This window comes from Cervus elaphus, chromosome 30, assembly GCF_910594005.1.
Source record: "Cervus elaphus chromosome 30, mCerEla1.1, whole genome shotgun sequence".
NCBI classification, from domain to species: Eukaryota; Metazoa; Chordata; class Mammalia; order Artiodactyla; family Cervidae; genus Cervus; species Cervus elaphus.
Genome location: NC_057844.1, coordinates 78179789 through 78202729, shown reverse-complemented (window position 1 = coordinate 78202729; position 22941 = coordinate 78179789). Strand labels below are relative to the sequence as shown.

At 41.5% G+C, this 22941-nt stretch overlaps 1 protein-coding gene across 1 annotated transcript in view; it reads left to right on the top strand.

Annotated features, from left to right (window-relative positions):
- Window positions 1-20297, top strand: part of CCDC168 (coiled-coil domain containing 168) — a 39300-nt gene extending 19003 nt beyond the window's left edge. Inside the window, exon 5 of the mRNA XM_043891877.1 lies at window positions 26-20297. Coding sequence (XP_043747812.1) covers window positions 26-18922 — 18897 coding nt within the window. The 3' untranslated portion in view covers window positions 18923-20297. The remainder of the gene's footprint in view (window positions 1-25) is intronic.
- Window positions 20298-22941: the final 2644 nt, after the last annotated feature.

Genomic DNA, 22941 nt, shown 5'->3' with positions numbered 1-22941 from the left:
CAGTATTATACAGCTAAAACCAGAGGACAGGAAAAGACTGTGTAAAAGATGGAGTGCCTTGGGCACCACATCTGAGTCAAGATGGCAAAATGAAAGAGAGGGCAAGGAATTTGTATTCAAAACAGGTCTACAATTTCTGAGTAGGACAGAAAGTAGAAAAGATGAAAATATACTTACTACAGAGCAAGACATGCAGCAACAAACACTAGTTTCAGAAAGTATATTGGAGTCTACCTGTTCTCCTCTGATAATTCCATTTCAAACTGAAAAGGTGAAGAAGAAAATCCCACCATATACAAACATACTGCATAGAAAGAGTGAAAAGATTTCATGTGTAAAAAGAGGGACAGCAATGTTCGATGGTCTTTTAACTGATGAGGCAGGGTGTAGGACTCCATCTGCTGGGAACCCCACAAGGAGGCTGGATGCTTCCAGTTCAGCTTCCCTACAAGCTGAAGAAGAGAAAGACATAAAAACTCAAAAAGTAACAAAATACACAGCTGATCAAAATATCCCACTTCCTAAGTCAGGGATCTCAGCACTTGGAGATTCATGTAATGAAAGCTCTAGAAGGAAAGTGGGTGGTTCTATTGTCAAGAAACATGAAGAGCTGCAAAAAGATTTACTAACAATATCCACAACATCTGTTTTGTCTGAATCTAGAAGGCAGAAAAAAGAACTAAAATTTCCAGAAAGGAAAGATCTTATGGGTCCCAGATGTATAATGAAGGCAAAGAGGCCTCTTTTTTCACAGGTGCTTAATATCACTAAGCATGGTCATCAGTACTGTAAAAAGAAACAGGAATGTTATTTAAAGTCTGTGATAAAAGACAGGCAACAACATGAAAGTATAGCTGATACATTTTCATCTCTCACACCTGTTTCAACAGGTAATAAGATAGATATTGAAATTGATAGCACACCCACAACAGGGACAGATCAACCAAGAGTACAAACACACAGCCACACCTGCCCAGAGCTAGAGAAATCACTGAGTGTTGGGGAAGCGTGGGAGGCCAATCTGATTGATACACAAAGCAGATCCAGCAACACAGGGAGGGTGAGTGTGCCACATGAGAAGGAAGAGGAAAATGTCCCAGAAATATCAGCAGAATCAGTTCCACACGAGAGCCAACACCTCTGTTTCACTTCTAATCATGTGAAAAATCTTGGCCCCTGCAAATCAAAACCTAAACTGGATAGTTCGGAAGGCAGAAGTACTTGGAATCTGTCTTGTGCAGCACAAAACATGAGGCAAGAAGAACACATTAGAAAAATAATTTTAAAGCCTGTGTCTAAAAGCGTGATGACTTTAATTCAGGCCCAAACACTGAAGAAGGTTCTTCATACTCAAGAGGAAATCCAACACATGGCAGATCTGAAGACCCCATTTCCAGAAGCTAGGAAATCAGAGGCTGGTTCCTTACACTGTGATGGTGTCTGGGATGGAAATCATAGGAGGAAACGAGATAGTCTTATTTTTAAGAAAAAGGCAAGGAGTCAGAGTTACTTAGTAGGAACAGTCTTAAAGCCCTTAGATTTCTCCAGCCTTGATTCATCTGAACCCGAGAGCCAGAGTCATGCAGTAGAGGCTGTAGGCAAGAAAAGTACAATGAGTCCCAAGCAGGTAACTCTGGAGGCAGGGAAGCTACCAGTTTTACAGGGGCTTGATAGCACGAGGTGTCTTACTGGAAGCCACAGAGAGAAAAACCACAAACTTAAGGCCAAGGCAAGAGAGAAGCAACAGAATGAAGGTGCGAGAGAGACATTCCATGCCAGCGAGGGAGCTAAGAGTCCACCACCCACATTAGTGACTGACAAACTGCCATTCGATACAGCAGCGAGGGATAGTCTGGATAACCACGGAGCACTTCACAAAAATCTAGATGATTTTGTTACAGAGAAAAAGGCAGAGCTGGATAAAAACTTAGCCACAGTTCTCCTGGGGCCTTTCAATTTACTCATGCCTGTTTTATCTGACTCTGAAAGCCAGACAAACACAGTGCAAGAGAAAATCACACTGAAACGCAAGTGTTCTGTGATGAAAAAAAAGGAGCCACTCATTTCACAGCTATTTAAAATCAGTAGGCAATGTGCCACAAAACAGAGGACGAAACTTAGATCCAACATAGAAACCAAAATGAAAGAGATGCATTCAGGTAAAAATGCAACTGCTATGTACACAAATGCCACTTGCTTCGAAGTGGATGCCTCTGACATTAGAAGGCAAAGCAGATTCCAAACAGAGGCAGAGAGAATATCAGGGTTCAGTCCCGTGCAGACAACACACATGCAGTTGCCAGTCGAAGACAGAGTGGTTTTACAGCCACTCAGTGCCGCAGGTCCTGCTGCTTTAAGCATGAACAAAGAACAGGAGGTAGGCGCACACACAGACAAAGCTGTGTTAAACACAGACCTAAAACCTACAGATGCTTCTCCATCTATTCCACCACATACAAAAACGGAGCAGTCACCTAGCACCTCGGGTAACTGTGAAGACTCTTCTGAAAAGAGAAATGCCTTAAAGAAAGCAAAAGTCATGGAGGAAAAGGAGTGTGAACAACAGGTCTTGTTTGGAACACCTTCACAATATACCCAGTCATTTGAGTTTCTACAAAAGAAACAGCAAGAACCATGTGTCTCAGGAAACACCCAGAACTCTGATTATGCTCACATACCTCCATACCCCCAAATCCTAAACCATCACGCTAATGCAAAAGCAGCAGGTGCAGAAAACACTGTGCATACTGAGCAGGTAAAATCGAAGGCAAAGAAACCATTTGTTTCCCTGATGTATAACACAGCGGGGTATGGGACCGGAAGCGACGAAAAGGAGACAAGGTGTAACACCAAGAAGCAGAAGCCGGGGTTCCAGCAAGGTAAAACTGAGGTAGAATTCTCTCTGAAAACTATTTGTGACTCTGGGTCTATTCCACCTCAAATTCAAGAGCTGATGGAAGCGGAAAGGGAGAAAGGCAAGCCACCGAGGCTGGAGAAATCGCTGAACACAAGACAAATAGCATTTTCACAGTCCCTTGCTAAAAGTGCCAAATCCAGAAATAAGAAAACCCTGAGACAAGGTATCAGAGAGCAAGAAGAAAATTGCCAAATCACTTCCCCAGACATCTTCCCACAGTGTAGATATCGATTCATGATGAGACAGCAACTGAAGAAGGGCCCCACCCATGTCAAATACACAGTAAATTTGAAAAGAGAAGTACATCCCGATCAGCCTTCACCAAAGAGAGGAAGCTGCTCCACTATGTTTGACATCTCAAGAGTTAGATTACACATGAAACACCAACGCCTCATCGCCCTGGGAGTAAAGGAGGGAGACAGAGACGAGGCCCAACCTCCAGTGTCAGCTCCACAGAGGACGGAAGTAGCTGAGAAAACAGGTGTTTCTTTAAGTTCAAAAAGACAGAATATGTGTCTTCCAGAGTCAGATGCTTCTCAAGAGAAGACCTTCAAGGAACAGGATCTGCTGAAAGAAGGAAGTAATTCAAGGACACTGGTGGAGCCTGCTTTGTACTCCATTACGGAAACCCCTCATTTGGAAAATACCATTCCAAATCAACTGGGAAGAGATGGCTTAAGAGAAACTGATACCTTGCAAGGTTCAAAAGGACAGACATTTCTTTGTGCAAATGCAGAAGCCCGGCAATATACACCTGCAGTGGAGATCGGAGACGTGAAACCAGACCCCATTCTGGAACATCTCCTGGATTCAGCATCTTGCCCCAGTGGGGAACTTATTCATGTGAGAGAGGCAGGAAATGCAACAGGGAAAGAAAGTGTTAGCATCCCTGTTGTTTCAGACGTCAATCTATGGGAAACCGAGATGCCAAAGTTAACGAACCTTCTATTAACATCAAATGAATGGAAAATAAACTGTTCCGAGAAAGGAAGGACAGAGCAGCAAAACAGTTCTAACCAGAGGAAGGGAAATCTTCTGGAATTCATTTCCTCTTGCCTATTGCATCAACTCCATATTGAAAGGCGAAAGAAAGAAGTCTCAGCCAAAGGAATGAGTTCAGCAGTTTTGAGTCCAGTGGTCCAGAAAGCATCAAACGCAGTAGATATTCCAGTGGATCAACCTCCGTGCTCAGGAAGAAAAGAACATCAACAGGAAAGTACATGCAAGGCTCTCCCAACATCTCTTTCTCATTCTATGATGGATATATTTCAGATTAAATTGCCAGGGGTAATGAAAGCAGCAAGGGAAGTAGATAGTCCAAGACACCACAATTCAAATACAGAAGGAATTGGCTTGCCTGTTGCAGAATCAGAAGAGCAACCAGAATGTGTACAACGTATTTGGCCAAATCTTGCTTCTGATCCTTCAAAAGATATATTATTTCAAAGTAAGATGCCGTCTGAAAAGACAGCAGTGGAAGAAGTAGTTAGCACTGTGGAGTATACTCCAAGTACAGAAGGACTTGGTTCACATATTACAGGAAAAGGAGACCAGCAAGAGAAAGGGATGTCTGAGACCCTTCAAAAGTCCACATCTCACTCCCAAACAGGTCTCCACCAAACTAATATCTCAGTGCAAGAGGTAAAGTTTGATGACACAAGTAAGATGCATTCCGAATATTCAACTCCACAGACTAAGGAAGCATTAAAAGGAATGGATGTTATTGTTGGATATACACAAAAAAGTGAAAAAGGACAAAACTTACCCAGCGTGGAACAAAAGCAACAGCACCTACTGATTCCCTCTGAGAATTTTCCCTCCCTGAGAATTCCCTCTGAGCTTACATCTTACCCTCAAAACAGTCCCTGGCTCCTGCCACATTTAACGCCTCAGATGAAGGAAGCATTATCAGAAGTAGGTAATGTGTCGAGCAGGACAAAAGGATTAGACTTGATTTCTAAAGAACAACTAAATACTCAACATGAGTGTGGCCTGGAATGGACTGTACCCTCAGCTCCTCCAACGCAAATGACAAGACAAAATACAAGGCCACCTTTAGAATCATCCAGTGAAACTACAAAATATCAGAATGTCTCGTTGCTGAAAGGAAAGAAATTATCGGATGGGGAGCAGGTAATTGATTCAATAACAAATGTTAGCTCCCCCAAGCTAAGTGTTAGAAAGAAGGTGCACTTACGTAAAGCATGTCAAAAAAAAGTACAAAAAGAGCTGTGTCTTCCTGGATTTTTTTCACATTCTCTTTCTATCCATATGCCTCCTTTGCCTGAAAATAAAAGACAGAAGAATGACCTAAAACAAGGAGTTGAGAAAGACATAGTACACACCCAAAGGACTTTGAAAAAATTGATATTTTCAAACATATTTAATACCACTGACTATGGTGGCCCAAGCAACAGACCAGAACTGCAGAGGAAGATAAAAGAGGAAGTGGTAAATTGGAAACATAGAAAGGTTAAGCCTGATTTGGTTGTGACAGATGTATATGAGTCCATCCCTTCTCTCAAACTAAATATAAAGACAGCTGATGAGATTATCTCAAATAATGTAAAACGAATTAAACCACTTATATCACAGAGAAAGGAGAAGATTAGAATAAAAGGAGTCAATGTGAAAGGAACAATGGATCCCAACATTACCTTGAAGGCAAAGAAACCATCACGATCACACATGCTCAGTGAAAAGGAATTGTCAGGGCAGTTGAACATTATAAAAGAAGAGAGTGAGGGGCAGACAGGCAAAGGTACATCAGGTGTGAAACTGACAAACCTGTTTGCTTCTGTACCATCTCTGTCAACTCTTGATTTGATTTCAAGAACAAAAGGAGGAGGAGATATGTCAAGAATACCACAGAACTGCCTTCCACCACTAAAGCTCCAGGCAACATCAAATATCAGGAAAGCATCATTTGCAGAGTCAATTAATAGAGAGAGTTTAAGCAACATAATAGGATCAAAACATTTCCCACAGAAAAAGAGGGAAGATGAAGACGATACTGTGTATGTGAAAGATAAAAGGGGCTGCAAAAGGGCCACTTTTAAAAGAAAGAAAAAACTTTTTAAACACACACTGCATGGAAATGAACTGCAGTGGAACAATAAAGAGCAAGAGAAAATGATGCAGGAAGATGAAAGTGATGGAAATGTAGTTCTGAATAAGCCCCATGCCTCCATTCCATCTTCTTCTCACCTGGAGCAGGGTCCTAGAGTAAAAGAAGCGGCATCACAAACAGTATCATGGTTCTGCCCTCCATCACTGACGCTCCAGGAACTGTCAGATGCACTGATAACATATAAGGAGCCAGCTGATGATAATTTAAGCAATATAGCAAGATCAAAATATATGTCACAGAAAAACAAAAACAAAGTGGACCTGGCTTTGAAAGAGATAAGGCATCCCCAAAGAATGCCTCTGGAGGTGAACCAGTCTCCAGTTGCCCAGGAATTGCAGTTGAACATCAAAGAAAAAGAGGAAAAGATAAAGCAAGATAAAGGTAAACAGGTTGGGATTCAGAGACAGTCTTGTGTTTCCATCTCTTCTCCACCTTACTCTGAAGTGGACATGAGAAGGGAAGGAAAAGCAGTCATGCTAAGAAAAACAAAATCCTGTTTTCTACAACCCAAACTCCAGGAGTCATCAGATATGGGAAACATAGCATATAAAAAGTCTGTTTCTGATGATATCTCAAACAGTGTAAAAAAGGCTGAAGAACATGCAATACAGGAAGAAGAGGAAGGAGTTAACATGGAAAAAGTCCTCCTTTTGACGAAAAAGAATTCACCACTTTCACAGGAAGTCCAGTTGGAGGTGGAAGAGCAAAAGAAAAAGATACAAAGAATTCAAGGTGAACCAAGTGTGATTTTGATCTGTACTTCCAGACCTGCCACTTCTTTTAACTCGAATACAAAAATGATAGAAGCAGATGACAGAGCTAAAGTAACAAGATACTCTTGTTCAGGACTACACCACCAGATATCATCAGATGTAGTGAAAAAAGCAAATCGAGAGTCAACTGAAAGAGATATCATAAGCGATGTACAAGCAGCAAATGAATTTATGCCCCAGAAAGGAGAGGATCAAGGAGAAACAGCCAATATGAATTGTATGAAGTACTCCAAAGAGACAAGTTCCAAAGCAGAGGAGTTCCCACTTCCACACGTTCCCAGTAACCCTGGGAGCCACAGCCCCCAGACTAGAGATGAACCAGCAAACAGAAGGGAAAACCTGGGACATGCACAGGAAAGAAAGTGTGAACGAAATGCAGTTCTGACAGGACTTTGTCTGCCTCCGTTTACACTAAACAAAGGCGAGGAGGAGAAGCAAGGAGCTCTCGCATCCTGTCTTCCACCGTTGTGGCGCAGGAAGTCATCAGATGCACGGGAGTTAAAAAATACAGTGTCACCTCTGAGCGAGATCTCAGGCGGTTCAAAAAGAACAAAATACGTGACGCAGGGAGAAAAGGATAAAGCAGATATTTTTGTGAGAGACCCAGTGCATCCCAAGTCCTTAGCTTTGAAGGTAAGGAAATCCCCGCTTTTCCATATGCTCGAGGCAAAGAAACTGCAGGTGAACATTAAGGAGCAAGTGAAAAGGGAGCAGAAAGGGAGAAGGGACACAGTTGTGATTCTGAGCAAAATCTGCCCTTTTGTCACTTCTTCAACGCATCTTAAATCTGACACAATAAAAGAAGACAGAGGTGGTCCGGGAGTCCTAAGGCATTCTGTGCCACATCTCAAGATCCAAGCCTCATGGCCTTCAGTACAGAGAGCGCCTCCAAAGTCAACTGATAGAAAGAAAGAAAAACAATATCCGCCACCAAAAGAAAGGGACAGAGCACACACAACAGTTGTGAGAGGCTCCGTGCATGCCAGTGGCTCAGATTTCAAGGCAAAGACATCATGCCCTCCTCATGTGTTTGGTATTGCTGAGCACGCTGCTCTGAGTAGGAGAAAGGAAGCACAGCCGAGCATGGAGGAGAGCGCAGAACAGGGGCAGGGGGGAATTGGAGACCCTGGTGTGACTCCAACAAAACCCCCCCCTGCCTTGCCTTCTCCATCAGACCACAGACTGGATGCAGGAATCAAAGAAGACAAACACCTGCCTGCAGTCACGGGATTCTCGCCACCATTTCAGCTCCTTGAGTCATCAGGTGCAGGGAAAATCAGATATGCAGATTTCAGTCAAGGTATTAGCTCGTGTAATATAACAGTAAGAGCTAACGGACGTGTGTCATATAAAGAGACAGAGATCAGAGTAAAAAGAAAAGACGAGAAAGATAGAACACATCCCCAAATCACAGCTGTGGAAGCCCACACATCCCCACTTACACATTTACTCAGTAGAAACAGACTGCCTTTGAATGTCGAAGAGCAAGGGAAGGAAGTGCAGGATGGCAGTGGAATGGTTCTGAGGGAAACTCGTGCCTCCTTACCTTCTCCATCTTACCTAAGACAGGACGCTAGCAGGAATGAAAAGAAAGATACAGAAAGAATAACGCAATCCTGTTTTCCACCGCTGAAGATTTATGATCCACTCAATCTAAACACAAAAGCAGATGCTAAGTCATTTGATGGTCATTTGTTAAAAAACAAAGCTAGACTCAAAACAGATAATGAAGACAGAGTGCTTCCAATATCTGTGCATCAGAGGGCAAGGGAATTACCACTTTCACATAGATGTGATGGCAAAGAATCACAGTGCAAAATTAAAAAGCAAAAGAAAATGGTACAGAGAGAGGACAGTGAACTAGTTACAAGATTGAAAAACATCTGTACTTCTTTACTGACTCTACCATATCTTAAATCTGATAAACCAGAAGGAGAGAGGTACATGATAAGAATCACAAAATTGCCTCCCCCACAAGCAGAGTCCAAGGAATCGTCACAATATGCTGACACCAATGAGGGGGAACTTTCAAAAGATGTAAAAATATTAAAAGAACACAGGCTGCAGAAAGAAGAGAGGGAGAGAAAGGAAAATGTGGATATGAATAGTAGAGTGGGCCCCCATAACATGGATTTGAAAGCAAAGGAATCACCTTTTGTACTTACAGACGATCTAACTGACCAGTCTATAAGAGAAGAGGGCATGTCAATGCTACCAGGATCCTCTTTTCCCCCAGTAAACTTCCAGAAATCATCAAGTTCTGAGGAAGTGGCACACGTAGAGTCAATGGCGAGAGATACTGTTATCAGTCCCTCCAGAGAGAAATGTTTGCCCCAGAACAAGAAAGAGGACGGAGTAGCAAGAAGAAACTCTGTATCTCCCAAACATCAAGGAAAGGAGATGCCGGAAAGTAAAGATGGACCAGGTATGGTTCTGACCAAATCTTCCACTTCATCCCCATCTCTCTCTGCCCTCAAACTGGATAAAGAAGTACAAGTTGATGATGAAACGCTAGCACGTACAAGGTCTATGTTGTGGAGAATAGCATATGGGGGGGAATTATATACAGACACAACTAGTGGTGATACCACGGAAGGTGCTCAAAACCTGACCAAATCTTCTGCTTCATCACCACTTCTTCCTGCCCTCAAGTTGGATAAAGAAGTACAAGTTGATGATGAAACGCTAGCACATACAAGGTCTATGTTGTGGAGAATAGCATATGGGGGGGAATTATATACAGACACAACTAGTGGTGATACCACGGAAGATGCTCAAAACCTAACCAAATCTTCTACTTCATCACCACTTCTTCCTGCCCTCAAGTTGGATAAAGAAGTACAAGTCAATGATAAAATGCTAGCATGCAGAAAATCTGCTCTGGGGAGAATGTCGTATGCAGGAGTAGTAGTACATACAAAGACACTTAGTGGTAATACCACAGAAGATATTCAAAACCTGACCAAATCTTCTACTTTATCCCCATCTCTTCCTGCCCTCAAATTGGATAAAGAAGTACAAGTTAATGATGAAATGCTAGCACATAGAAGGTCTGTCTTGGGGAGAATTTCAAATGCAGGGAAAATAGTACATACAGAGACAATTAGTGGTAATACCATGAAAGATGTTCAAAACCTGACCAAAACTTCTACCTCATCACCACCTCTCCTCACCCTCAAATTGGATAAAGAAGTGCAAGTTGATGATGAAATGCTAGCACATACAAGGTCTGTCTTGAGGAGAATTTCATATGCAAGGGAAATAGTACACAGAGATTCAATTAGTAGTGACATCACAAAAGACGGTCAAAACGTCACCAAATTTTCTGCTTCATCACCATATCGCTCTGCCCCCAAATTGGATAAACAAGTTCAAGTCAATGATGAAATGCTAGCACTTAGAAGGTCTGTTTTGGGGAGAATGACATATGCAGGGGAAACAGTACACAGAGATTCAATTAGTGGTGATACAATGAAAGATGGTCAAAACCTGACCAAAATTTCTACTTCATCACCATTTCTCCCCACCCTCAAATTGGATAAAGAAGTACAAGTTGATGATGAAATGCTAGCACAGAGAAGGTCTGTCTTGGGAAGACTATCATATGCAGGGGAATCAGGATGCACAGATTCAATTAGTGGTGATACCACAAAAAATGATCAAAACTTGACCAAATTTTCTGCTTCATCACCGTCTCTTCCCGCCCACAAATTGGATAAAGAAGTTCAAGTTGATGACAAAATGCTAGCATGTAGAAGGTCTGTCTTGGGAAGACTACCATATGCAGGGGAAATAGCACGTACAGATTCAATTAGTGGTGATACCACAAAAAATGATCAAAACTTGACCAAATTTTCTGCTTTGTCACCGTCTTTTTCTGCCCACAAGTTGGATAAAGAAGTTCAAGTCAATGATGAAATGCTAGCACGTAGGAGGTCTGTCTTGGGAAGACTATCATATGCAGGGGAAATAGCACATACAGATTCAATTAGTGATGATATCACGAAAGATGGTCAAAACCTGACCAAATTTTCTACTTCATCACCATCTCTTTCTGCCTTCAAATTAGATAAAGAAGTTCAAGTCAATGATGAAATGCTAGCACATAGAAGGTCTGTTTTGGGAAGAATGCCGTATGTAGGAGAAATAGCACATACAGAGACAATGAGTGGTAATACCATGAAAGATGTTCAAAACCTGGCCAAATTTTCTACTTCATCCCCATCTCTTCCTGCCCTCAAATTGGATAAAGAAGTACAAGTTGACAATGAAATGCTAGCATGCAGAAGGTCTGCCTTGGGGAGAATTTCATATGCAGGGGAAGTAGTACATACGGGTTCAATTCATGGTGATACCACAAAAGATGGTCAAAACCTGACCAGATTTTCTGCTTCATCACCGTATCTCTCTGCCCTCAAGCTGGATAAAGAAGTACAAGTCAATGATGAAGTGCTGACACTTAGACGGCCTGTTTTGGGGAGAATAGCATATGCAGAGGAAACAGCACATGCATATTCAATTAGTGATGATATCACAAAAGATGGTCAATACCTGACCAAATTTTCTATTTCATCACCATCTATCCCTGCCCTCAAGTTGGATAAAGAAGTACAAGTTGATGATGAAATGCTAGCACATAGAAGGTCTGTTTTGGGGAGAATATCAAAGGCAGAGCAAATGATACATACGTATTCAATTAGTGGTGATTCCAGGAAAGGTGTTCAAAATGAGGAACAACCTATTCCTGAGAAAGAAGAGAGGGACAGAGAAAAATCAGTAGATAGGAGAGGTGTGACACACACCAAATATATAATTTTGAAGTCCAAGAAATCACCTTCTTCATATACGCTCCACAGATCAGAATTGTATCTGAACCTCGGAGGGATGGGGCAAAAGAAACAGGAAATTCAAGGTAAACCGCCTGGTAAGGTCGTAAGAAATGTTTACCTTGCCACACCTCCAACTAAGCCGAAATTGGATAAAGGTACACAAGTAGATGAAGGAAAGCTTGGGATTAAAAAACCCTCTCTACTTCCACGAATGATTTCAGCATTATCAGATGCAAAGAAGAGAACAGATACAAAGGGAATTAGTGGTGATGTAATAAAAAGAAAACAATGTATGTCAGAGAAAGAAAAAAAGCTTGATGTGAAAAACGTAGACATGAGGCTACGGACCCATCACAAAAAATCAGCGATTTCACCAATTCCAGATGTCCTTAGTACAAAGAAATTTGTACTGAATGTTATTAAAGAGCCAGGGGGAAAAGTACACAAAGATAAAGATGAACCAAGTACGGTCCTGACAAGGACTTTTCTTTCTATCCCTTCTGCACCTCTTTATTTAGATTTAGGGAGCAAAACAGACAAAGACACACCAGGAATCACAGTATCCTCTCATCCAGAGCAAAATCTCCAGGAAACATCAGATACCCAGAAAACAGCAATTACAGAATCAGCTACTGGTGAGAGGGAAATTGTTAAAAATGCAGAACGCTCGGTGCCAGAAGAGGCCATGCAACAGTGGACGTCAAACTTTGTGATCAGTGTACAGCAAAGGAGGGAACCTCCACAAGTCAAATCTGAAGGAGATGTGAGTCAGTTACTTTCAGATTCGCAGCAGGAGGACTTTTATGTCACAGGGTATGGTACTATAAAAGGTGGGAAAAGGCTAGAAGGTTTCTTTGCAGGGTCAGAGGCTCAGCAAGAAAAATACAAACCAGAAACTTTGGCTACAATTCTTTCCTTCCCCATGATGGATCTCACTAAAATTGAAAGTCTGAAGAAAGAAACAGAAATAATGAATAACTTAAACCATAAAATAAGTCCTCACGTTCTAGTTTCACTGCCAAGGAAACTATCCAAGGAGATTTATGCCACACTTGGCTCGCCTGTCAGTTCAGAAGGATTTTCTGCTTCAAAGCAAGGTGTCCACCACCAAGAAGGAGCTTTATCACAAGCATCTCCAGCATCTACAGATCTATGTAAATGTGATAAGCCAGAAGAAGATAGACAAAACAATGGAAAAACAAGTGAAATGTCCCCTCCCAAAGTGTCAGCACCACAGATAAAGGAGCCCCTTGAGGAAATGAATATCACAGAGTCAGATGCACTCCAAAATGCAGATCAAGAAATCGTCATGAAAAAGCAAGTGGTGCTGCAGTCTGGGAGTGGACAAAAGACTAGAGTGGATTCTAGTCTTTCTCTGAAAATTCCACTTCAACATGTAAAGCAAAGGACATCATTGGAAATAGATGTGCGCAAGCAAACTACAGTGTGCCCTGGAATACCAATGCTACCAGGAATACAAATGGGTATGACAGAGTTTGATGCCCAAAGAGGGAAAAAGGAGCAGACATTGCTTGTTCCCGATAAAGAGGCACACAATCTAGAATCGCTTCAGAAGTCTGTTTCCTCCTGGACTTTTCCACTTCAATCTGGAGATGTGGGGAGAAAAAATGAAACTGACACTGGCTCTACTGGAAATCTGAAGCAAAAAAAGTTAGAAATGAAAGAAGGGATATTAAAAATAGATACAAACATAGCTGTCCATCTAGAAGAGGACAAAATAGAAATGTACAAACAAACCATTGTTAATCTGAAGGAGGAGACCATAAAAATGGACACAAGCAATACAGTAAACCTGAACACTGCATCTCTAAGGGCAGAGGAACCTCAAATTGAGACTCAGGTAATCACTCCTGTGGCAAACAGGTGCCCAATTGAGCAAAAACATAAAAAGGAACGAGAAGTGTCCAGTGCAAAACATAACATTCAACTACAAAAAATGCCTCAAAAGCATGCTCTGGATTCATTTTATGCTTATATTCCTCTTTCTCCCAAATTAGGAGGCCAGAAAGGCAGATTAACAATAGCAGACTTGAAAAGAGAATTGAGCCCCAAATATTTAACTATGAAAATCCAAAAGCATCCAATTCTACAGATTCTAGGCAACATGGGACGAGGTACTCCAAGCAATCGAAAGAAATTAGAGTATAACTTTAACAAATCAAAGAAAATAGCTTTGAGAAGAGGAGATGCCTCAGAAATATTTATCAGAAGTCTTTCTATTTCCACAGTGAGTCCATCTCAGACTAAAGAACCAGTAAAATCTCAGACAAACCTAGAAAGTGCAAAGAGAACCCGTATTTCAGAATTCCAGAAGAAATCACCAAATACTAGTGAAACTATGATGGGAGACAGTTCAGGCATTGTAAAAGAAGGGAACCAGAATTTTACAAACACAATTCCACAGGATTCCCAGCCCTTCATGGGGGACAAACAACAAATGCACAAACTTCCTAACATCAAATCAGAAGCAAACCTCAGCAGTGAAATAAATAAAAATTTAGCTCCACAAACAAATGAAAGGGTTGTTCCAGACCAAGATAACTCAAGGATCATAAAAGAAGCTGACGTGCGTATGACCAAACAAGAAAAGGCACCAAAACCCATTGAAACACCCACAGAGTGTCTAATCATGTCTAAATATCCAAAGGAAAATGTGGAAAGGATTGTAAAAGAACCTGACTTGCTTATGGTTGAACAAGAAAAGGCACCAAAACCCATTAAAACACCTACAGAGTGTCTACTCATGTCTGAAAATCCAAAGGAAAATGTGGAAAGGATCGTAAAAGAACCTAACATGCTTACGGTTGAACAAGAAAAGGCACCAAAACTCACTGAAACTGGTACAGGGTGTCTACTCATGTCTGAAGATCCAAAGGATGTGGAAAGGATCGTAAAAGAACCTGACATGCTTACGGTTGAACAAGAAAAGGCACCAAAACTCACTGAAACTGGTACAGGGTCTCTAATCATGTCTAAGGAGCCAAAGGAAAATGTGGAAAGGATTGTAAATGAACCTGACTTGCTCAAGGTTGGAGAAGAAAAGGCACCAAAACCCATTAAAACACCTACAGAGTGTCTACTCATGTCTGAAGATCCAAAGGAAAATGTGGAAAAGATTGTAAAAGAACTTAACATGCTCATGATAGAGCAAGAAAAGGCACCAAAGCTCACTGAAACTCCTACAGAGTGTCTAGTCATGTCTGAAGATCCAAAAGAAAATGTGGAAAGGATCGTAAAAGAACCTGACTTGCTTACGGTTGAACAAGAAAAGGCACCAAAGCCCATTGAAACACCCACAGAGTGTCTAGTCATGTCTGAAGATCCAAAGGAAAATGTGGAGAAGATTGTAAAAGAACCTGACATGCTTATGATCCAGCAAGAAAAGGCACCAGAACCCACTGAAACACCTACAGGGTCTCTAATCATGTCTAAGGAACCAAAGGAAAATGTGGAAAGGATCATAAAAGAACCTGACATGCTCACGGTTGAACAAGAAAAGGCACCAAAATCCATTAAAATACCTGCAGAGTGTCTAGTCATGTCTGAAGATTCAAAGGAAAATGTTGACTCGATCGTAAAAGAACCTGACTTGCTTATGGTTGAACAAGAAAAGGCACCAAAACCCACTGAAATGGGTACAGGGTATCTAATCATGTCTGAGGATCCAAAGGAAAACGTGGAAAAGATTGTAAAAGAACCTGACATGCTTTTGATTCAGCAAGAAAAGGCACCAAAACCCATTAAAAAACCTACAGAGTGTCTAGTCATGTCTCAAGATACAGAGGAAAATGTGGAGTGGATTGTAAAAGAACCTGACTTCCTTAAGGTTGGAGAAGAAAAAGCACCAAAACCCATTAAAAAACCTACAGAGTTTCTAGTCATGTCTCAAGATACAGAGGAAAATGTGGAATGGATCGTAAAAGAACCTGAGTTGCTTATGGTTGAACAAGAAAAGGCACCAAAAACCACTGAAACACCTACAGAGTGTCTAATCATGTCTAAAGATCCAAAGGAAAATGTGGGAAAGATTGTTAAAGAACCTGACATGCTTATGATCCAGCAAGAAAAGGCACCAAAACCCACTGAGACATCTACAGGGTGTCTAATCATGTCTGAAGATCCAAAGGAAAATGTGGAAAGGGTTGTAAAAGAACCTGACTTCCTTAAGGTTGGACAAGAAAAGTCACCAAAACTCATTAAAACACCCACAGAGTGTGTAATCATGTCTGAAGATCCAAAGGAAAATGTGGGAAAGATGGTTAAAGAACCTGACATGCTTATGATCCAGCAAGAAAAGGCACCAAAACCCTCTGAAACTCCTGCGGGGTGTCTAATCATGTCTAAAGGTCCAAAGGAAAATGTGGAACAGATCATAGAAGAACCTGACTTGATTATGATGGAGCAAGGAAAGGCACCAAAACCCACTGAAACACCTACTGGGTGTCTAATCATGTCTACAAATCCAAAGGAAAATGTGGATATTCACATGAAATGTACCCTAAATATGAGCAGTTCTCCTCCAAGGGTAGAAGAACCACAAGATGAGACTCAACTATTTGATACCATGGGCTGTGCCTCGCCACTCGATCAGAGGGATCAGAGTGAACCTGTACAGGACCCAGCCATACAAAAGGTCCAGCGACAAGAAACTTCTCTAGGAACTGTGCCTATTCAACCCCAAGTTAAAGGTAGTGAAAGAAATACAGTGGGATATAGTCCAAGTGCAGGAATTATGATTCCTCTTTGTGAAGCAATTAAAAATGTTCTTGAATCCCAGATAAAAAACATGATCCAAAACAAGTTTTTTCCTAAAAACCTTGAAAAAGTAAAAGACAATAAACCTGATGATTGGAACTCACAACTTTTCACAAGGGGTCCAAGTACACTATCCATGACAATACATCCTGAATTGCAGCCAAAACCTATTTTAGAAAATTTTACTTGCAAAGAAAAAATCAAGCTCACGAATCACTTAGAGTCAAAAGCACCTGAAATAAGACTGAATTTGATACCAGAGGTGGTAAAACGATCCTTCCAAAGGTTCAGCTTTTATCAAAAATTGGCTATCTCAAAACATAACAGTTGGAAGCTCTATCCAAGACATAAACAAATGTTCTTTTTGCCTCTGGAAGGGATTGATACTATAGAATTTAACCTAAAACACAAATACGAAAAAGACTCACCTCCTGTCAGTTGTATGAAGTCACTGATTGTTAATGTTTCAAGAGGCAGTGAAGAGGCAGTGAACACTACAAAGTTAGAGAGGATGAAAGAGCTAGAAAGTGGAGTGCCTTCACTGACTTCTGCTAGAGAGAAAACATTGCCTCATATTCTCCAGAACTGCTCAGTAGGAGAAAAAAACAAACTCCTCATACACTTTTCTAAGAAAACACTGGAGATTCAAATGAAAGCCTTCCCCAGAATTGTAAGGGAATCTTACACAATGGCCAATGCTCAGGATGGAAGGAAACCTTTATCTAAATGTGTCCATTCTGTGGTCAAAGTACCAAAACGAAGAAACAGAGTTTTGTTACTTTTTGAGGCGAACTCTCTTCATCAAATAGATCTTGATTTACAATACAAATACTTTCGTCTTCTCCTGGGTTCTCCAGTTACATGGATGTTCCCTAAGCCAACTACATTTCCCAAACATAGTCTTAAATTACAGACAGTTGCAATATGTAAAAAAGGAGACAACAGTGGGGAAAGTGGCGGTCATTCCATTGATACACAACCATTAGAACATATCCCTTTCAAAAAACAAAGTTTCCATGAAGATGCATCGTTAGTCAGAAATTTCTTGGCACCTACCCAGGTGTGTGCCCTTGACCCTGATCAACACAGCACAGTGCAGAAAGATACCATGGCTCTTTCTAAGTTAAAACCTCATGTGACTCCAGAAAAAGATAAACAATGTCATGTATGGTTTCAAGAAACAAATACATATGAATCTGTTGATTTAAAGATTCAGAAAAAGGCTCAGGATGTAGGCGGTTCCCATTCAATTCAGAATTTTGAAGATTTTACTGACAGTCAGACAGATATCGAGAATTCAGATAACTTTGAGGAATGCTCAGCTCCTGATGTACATGAGAGTGAAGATTGTATCTTTTTAGATGCCACCCCTTATTTAAGTCAGGAAGCAGAGAGTATTCTATTTGAATTACAGAAAGGCATACCTGTGGAAAATCTCTACAAGAAGAAAGTCAAAATGGGTTTGAAACCACTTTACAGTGAAGATGTGGGTTCCCATCATATTAGAGGTCACCGACAACATTCCTCAATTGTGACACCCCATTCTTATGAACCCCATAAAAGCAGGACACACAGGTCATCCTCCAGTATCACACCACCTTCTTATGAATCCCACAGAAGCAGGAAATGTGGATGGTCCTCCAGAATGACACCATCATCTCATGAACCCCACAAAAGCAGGAAACCTGGATGGTCCTCCAAAATGACACCATCATCTCATGAATCCCACAAAAGCAGGAAACCTGGATGGTCCTCCAAAATGACACCATCATCTCATGAATCCCACAGAAGCAGGAAACCTGGATGGTCATCCAAAATGACACCATCATCTCATGAATCCCACAGAAGCAAGAAACGTGGATGGTCCTCCAAAATGCAGCCTCCTGACTCGTGGTATCACAGCTCCTTAAATACCGTTGAGCTTCCATCTGTATCATCTTCCATTTCCTTCAATGGGGAGATGCTTTCACAGACTACAGTGAGCGGGAAAAATTATTCTTTAGTTCCCTTAACAGAATCCAATATTAAATTACATCTTGCAAAAAGCCAAGGCAAACCTCACAGGCATTCAGAAAGCAGAGAAAGAAGGAAGGCCAAATTGGACTTCTTTAGAAAGAACAACATGCCTTGGGAATGTGATGACAGTTACACAAAGAGTAAACAGAAACACACAGGAAGGAAGAATGTGAGGGATTATGAATCAGAAAGACTGGATTATTTCCCAAGTAAATACAAATCATCAGCAAAACCTCATCAAGAGGATATCAGCTTCCATTCTGAAAAAAAACAAAACCAGCCATTTTTTTATGCCTGTATACCAGCAGACTCGCTGGAGATTATACCCCAAACCATTCGCTGGACTATTCCCCCCAAAGCTGTAAGGAAGAGAAACTTCAGAGTTCCCCTGGTGGTCAAGATTTCAACTTCTTACAGTATATGGAACTCATCCAAAAAGTTGTTGGGATCGCTGTTAGAGTCCTTCAGCTTACTTCATTAAAAATGATATTACCATTTCCAGATTCATCTCGAGAGGACAGCTGGTTGCTAAGATGATATTCTTTGCAAAATAAAATCGTATCAGGTCAGATGGCTTCCTCGTGAAGTGTTTTCTAAACTGACACCCTACAGTAGATTGTACTACAAATCTACCGTTCTGGGAGGGCGTGTTGGGACAGCGAATGACTTTGGGTTTGGGCCAGCCATGCAAGAGAGCTCTCTTTAGTTTGTGCCTCCTTATAATCCCCCAGAGGAGAAGCCCCCAGGTGCCAAAGCCCCCTTCCCACCCCACCCCAGCCCACCCCAATGACTGCAGGGTGAGTTGGAGGAAGTGTAGCCCATAAGTGAGAACCTGAAAGGCAGGAGGACGTAGATACTCAAGGGAGACAGTTCCAGGGAGCAGCGAGGGCTGAACAATGTCACGTGCCACAAGATACTTTTCTGAGGACCCAGTTTCCTCTGATGACTTTGTCGTCATCCCCAGTGGTGAGCAGAACCCGCAGCATCTCCATAACCTGCTCACCACCTGCCGCAGCTGGGGCAACAACAGGCTTGAGGACCTCAGACCCCACCCCCAGGGTCTTAGAGGAGGCCCGGAAAAGCCGAGTCTGCCCAGGGGCTGCTGGGAAAACCCAGATATGTGAGGTTGAGGGTGGGTGGTGGCGGGATTTTTAGCACCAGGTGAATTTTTTTGAATGTACTTTGTGCTGGCTTATTTCTAGTATGTTAATAAAACACTGGTCTCACTGGGGGAAAAAAATCTTTTTTTGCCTCAAAAACTCCATAATGTTGATCATTTTATTTTACTCTTATCACCATTATATTCATGCTAGGGATAACAATGCTCCTCCCTCTATTATAAATGCTACTTGATCTCTTTAAAACATTATTTGCTGTGTGTGGAATATTTGGGCATGCTTGATGCAAAATTATAAAACATTTCAATTTTTTTTTTCTTACCAAGGAAAGTATCTAATTCTGTACGGCTTACACAGAACTTTTTTAGTAATAAAAACAGTGAAATTATTTCACTTCTTGATATTTAACAATAACAAGACATTAACTCCCCAAGACACGCACCTACAGCCACAGACAAGATTCTGTCATCAGTATACTGGTCTTGGCATCTTCTGAGTCTGTCGGGTTTGACAATCAAATATTTTCCTACTTTTGATTGTAGAGAATTTTGAACATATGCACAAAAAGGACAACAGTATAATGGACTTCTGTGTGCCCCTCACTCAGCCCTAAAATTTTAACCTCTAGGCATACCTGCCTCCTCCACTTCTCCATTAGTGTTTTGAAGCAAGTCACAGATACGTAATTTTATCATGTTACAAATCTCTACTAGAGAGATGATTTTAAATAACCATCTCCTGTCTAAGAAGCAACAGTAATTACTTGGTACCAAATATTTAGTCAGATGATTTCCAGCTCTCATGAATGTCATTTTCTAATGGTTCCCATTCCATTGTTTGTTTGTTTTCCTGACAATTTTTTCAAATAGAAGAATCCAGGTTGTTTGTTGTGTAGAGTTTCCCACAACTTGCATTCTGCTGATAGTGTCCCCATTTCAGACTGAAATTATTTAACTTTGAATTCCTATTTGTTCCTTAAAAGGCCTTTAAATAGATTACATAGCATGCAGCATTTAGAGTAAACTGTGTTTCAGAAGACTGTCTGGGGGTGGGAGCTGGGAGGAACGTTCAGGAGATGGGGGACATACATGGACCTATGGCTGATTCATGTTGATGCATGGCAGAAGCCAACACAATGTTGTAAAGCCAGTATCCTTCAGTTAAAAATAAATAAATGTTTAAAAAAGAAGATTGCCTGTCACTTGCTGGCAATCCAAACTAAAGCTGTTACTGCTATGTGCCCATTATATATTTATCTTCTATATAGAGCTCTTCTATAGTTACATGTCCTATAGGGCTGTTGTGGGGCTTCCCAGATGGTGCTGGTGGTAAAGAACCTGCCCGCCAATGCAGGAGACATAAGAGATGTGGGTTCGATCCCTGGGTCAGGAAGATCCCCTGGAGGAGGGCATGGCAACCCCCTCCACTATTCTTGCCTGGAGAATTGCATGGACAGGGGAGCCTGGCAGGCTACAGTCCACAGGGTCGCAAAGAGTCAGACACCACTGAAGCGACTTTACACACACACACACACACACACACACAGGGCTGTTACACAGTTACGTGTTAGATGCATGCTAAGTTGCTCCAGTCATGTCCTATTTTTTGCAACCCTATGGACTAGAGTCCACCAGCCTGCAGATGGTGACTGCAGCCATGAAATTAAAAGACACTTGCTCCTTGGAAGAAAAGCTACAACAAACCTAGACAGCCTATTAAAAAGCAGCAAGATTACTTTGCCTACAAAGGTCCATATAGTCAAAGCTACGGTTTTTCCAGTAGTCATTTATGGATGTGAGAGTTGGACCATAGAGAAGGCTGAGCACTGAAGAAATTGATGCTTTTGAACTGTGTGTTGGAGAAGACTCTTGAGATCTTGAGACTCTTGAGATCAGTCAATCCTAAAGGAAATCAACCCTGAATATTCATTGGAATGACTGATGCTGAAGCTGAAATTCCAATACTTGGGCCACTTGGGGTGAAGAGCCGGCTCGTTTGAAAAGACCCTGATGCTGAGAAAGATTGAAGGTGGGAGGAGAAGGGGACGACAGAGGACAAGATGGTTGGATGACATCACCGACTCAATGGACACAAGTCTGAGCAAGCTCTGGGAGATGGTGATGGACAAGGAAGCCTGGTGTGCTGCAGTGCATGGGGCCGCAAAGAGTTGGACACGAATGAGCGGCTGAACAACATCGGTCAAGAATTACCCATGCACATGAAAAGATGCTCAGCATCACTCATTATTAGGGAAATGCAAATCAAAACCACAATGAGGTACCATTACACGCCAGTCAGGAGGGCTGCTATCCAAAAGTCTACAAGCAATAAATGCTGGAGAGGGTGTGGAGAAAAGGGAACCCTCTTACACTGTTGGTGGGAATGCAAACTAGTACAGCCACTATGGAAAACAGTGTGGAGATTTCTTAAAAAACTGGAAATAGAACTGCCATATGACCCAGCAATCCCACTTCTGGGCATACACACCGAGGAAACCAGATCTGAAAGAGACACGTGCACCCCAATGTTCATCGCAGCACTGTTTATAATAGCCAGGACATGGAAGCAACCTAGATGCCCATCAGCAGACGAATGGATAAGGAAGCTGTGGTACATATACACCATGGAATATTACTCAGCCATTAAAAAGAATTCATTTGAATCAGTTCTAATGAGATGGATGAAACTGGAGCCCATTATACAGAGTGAAGTAAGCCAGAAAGATAAAGAACATTACAGCATACTAACACATATATATGGAATTTAGAAAGATGGTAACGATAACCCTATATGCAAAACAGAAAAAGAGACACAGAAATACAGAACAGACTTTTGAACTCTGTGGGAGAAGGTGAGGGTGGGATGTTTCGAAAGAACAGCATGTATATTATCAAGGGTGAAACAGATCACCAGCCCAGGTTGGATGCATGAGACAAGTGCTCGGACCTGGTGCACTGGGAAGACCCAGAGGAATCGGGTGGAGAGGGAGGTGGGAGGGGGGATCGGGATGGGGAATAAGGGGAAAAAAAAAAAAAAAGAAAAAAATAAATAAATAAAGTAAGGGTAACATCCTATCTACCAGTCAGTGTTGTGGTAAGGATCAAGAGTTAATATATATGCTTAGAACTGAACCTGGGGATATAGTAAGCATTTAACTAATGTTATATTACTACTGTCATGATTGCATTATTGTTGCTGTTAGCCTTAACTCTATGATTAGGATTGGGCTAGTCACATATAATATGATAAGTTACATCTGTGGAAAAAAAAAAAAAGAATTACCCATGCGGAGGAGGTATTGGCAAAATGATGAACACCCAAGCCAAGTCTTCTGGTGACCTGAATGGCCTGCCTTCTTTTAGAAACAAGTGTCTGGGGAAAC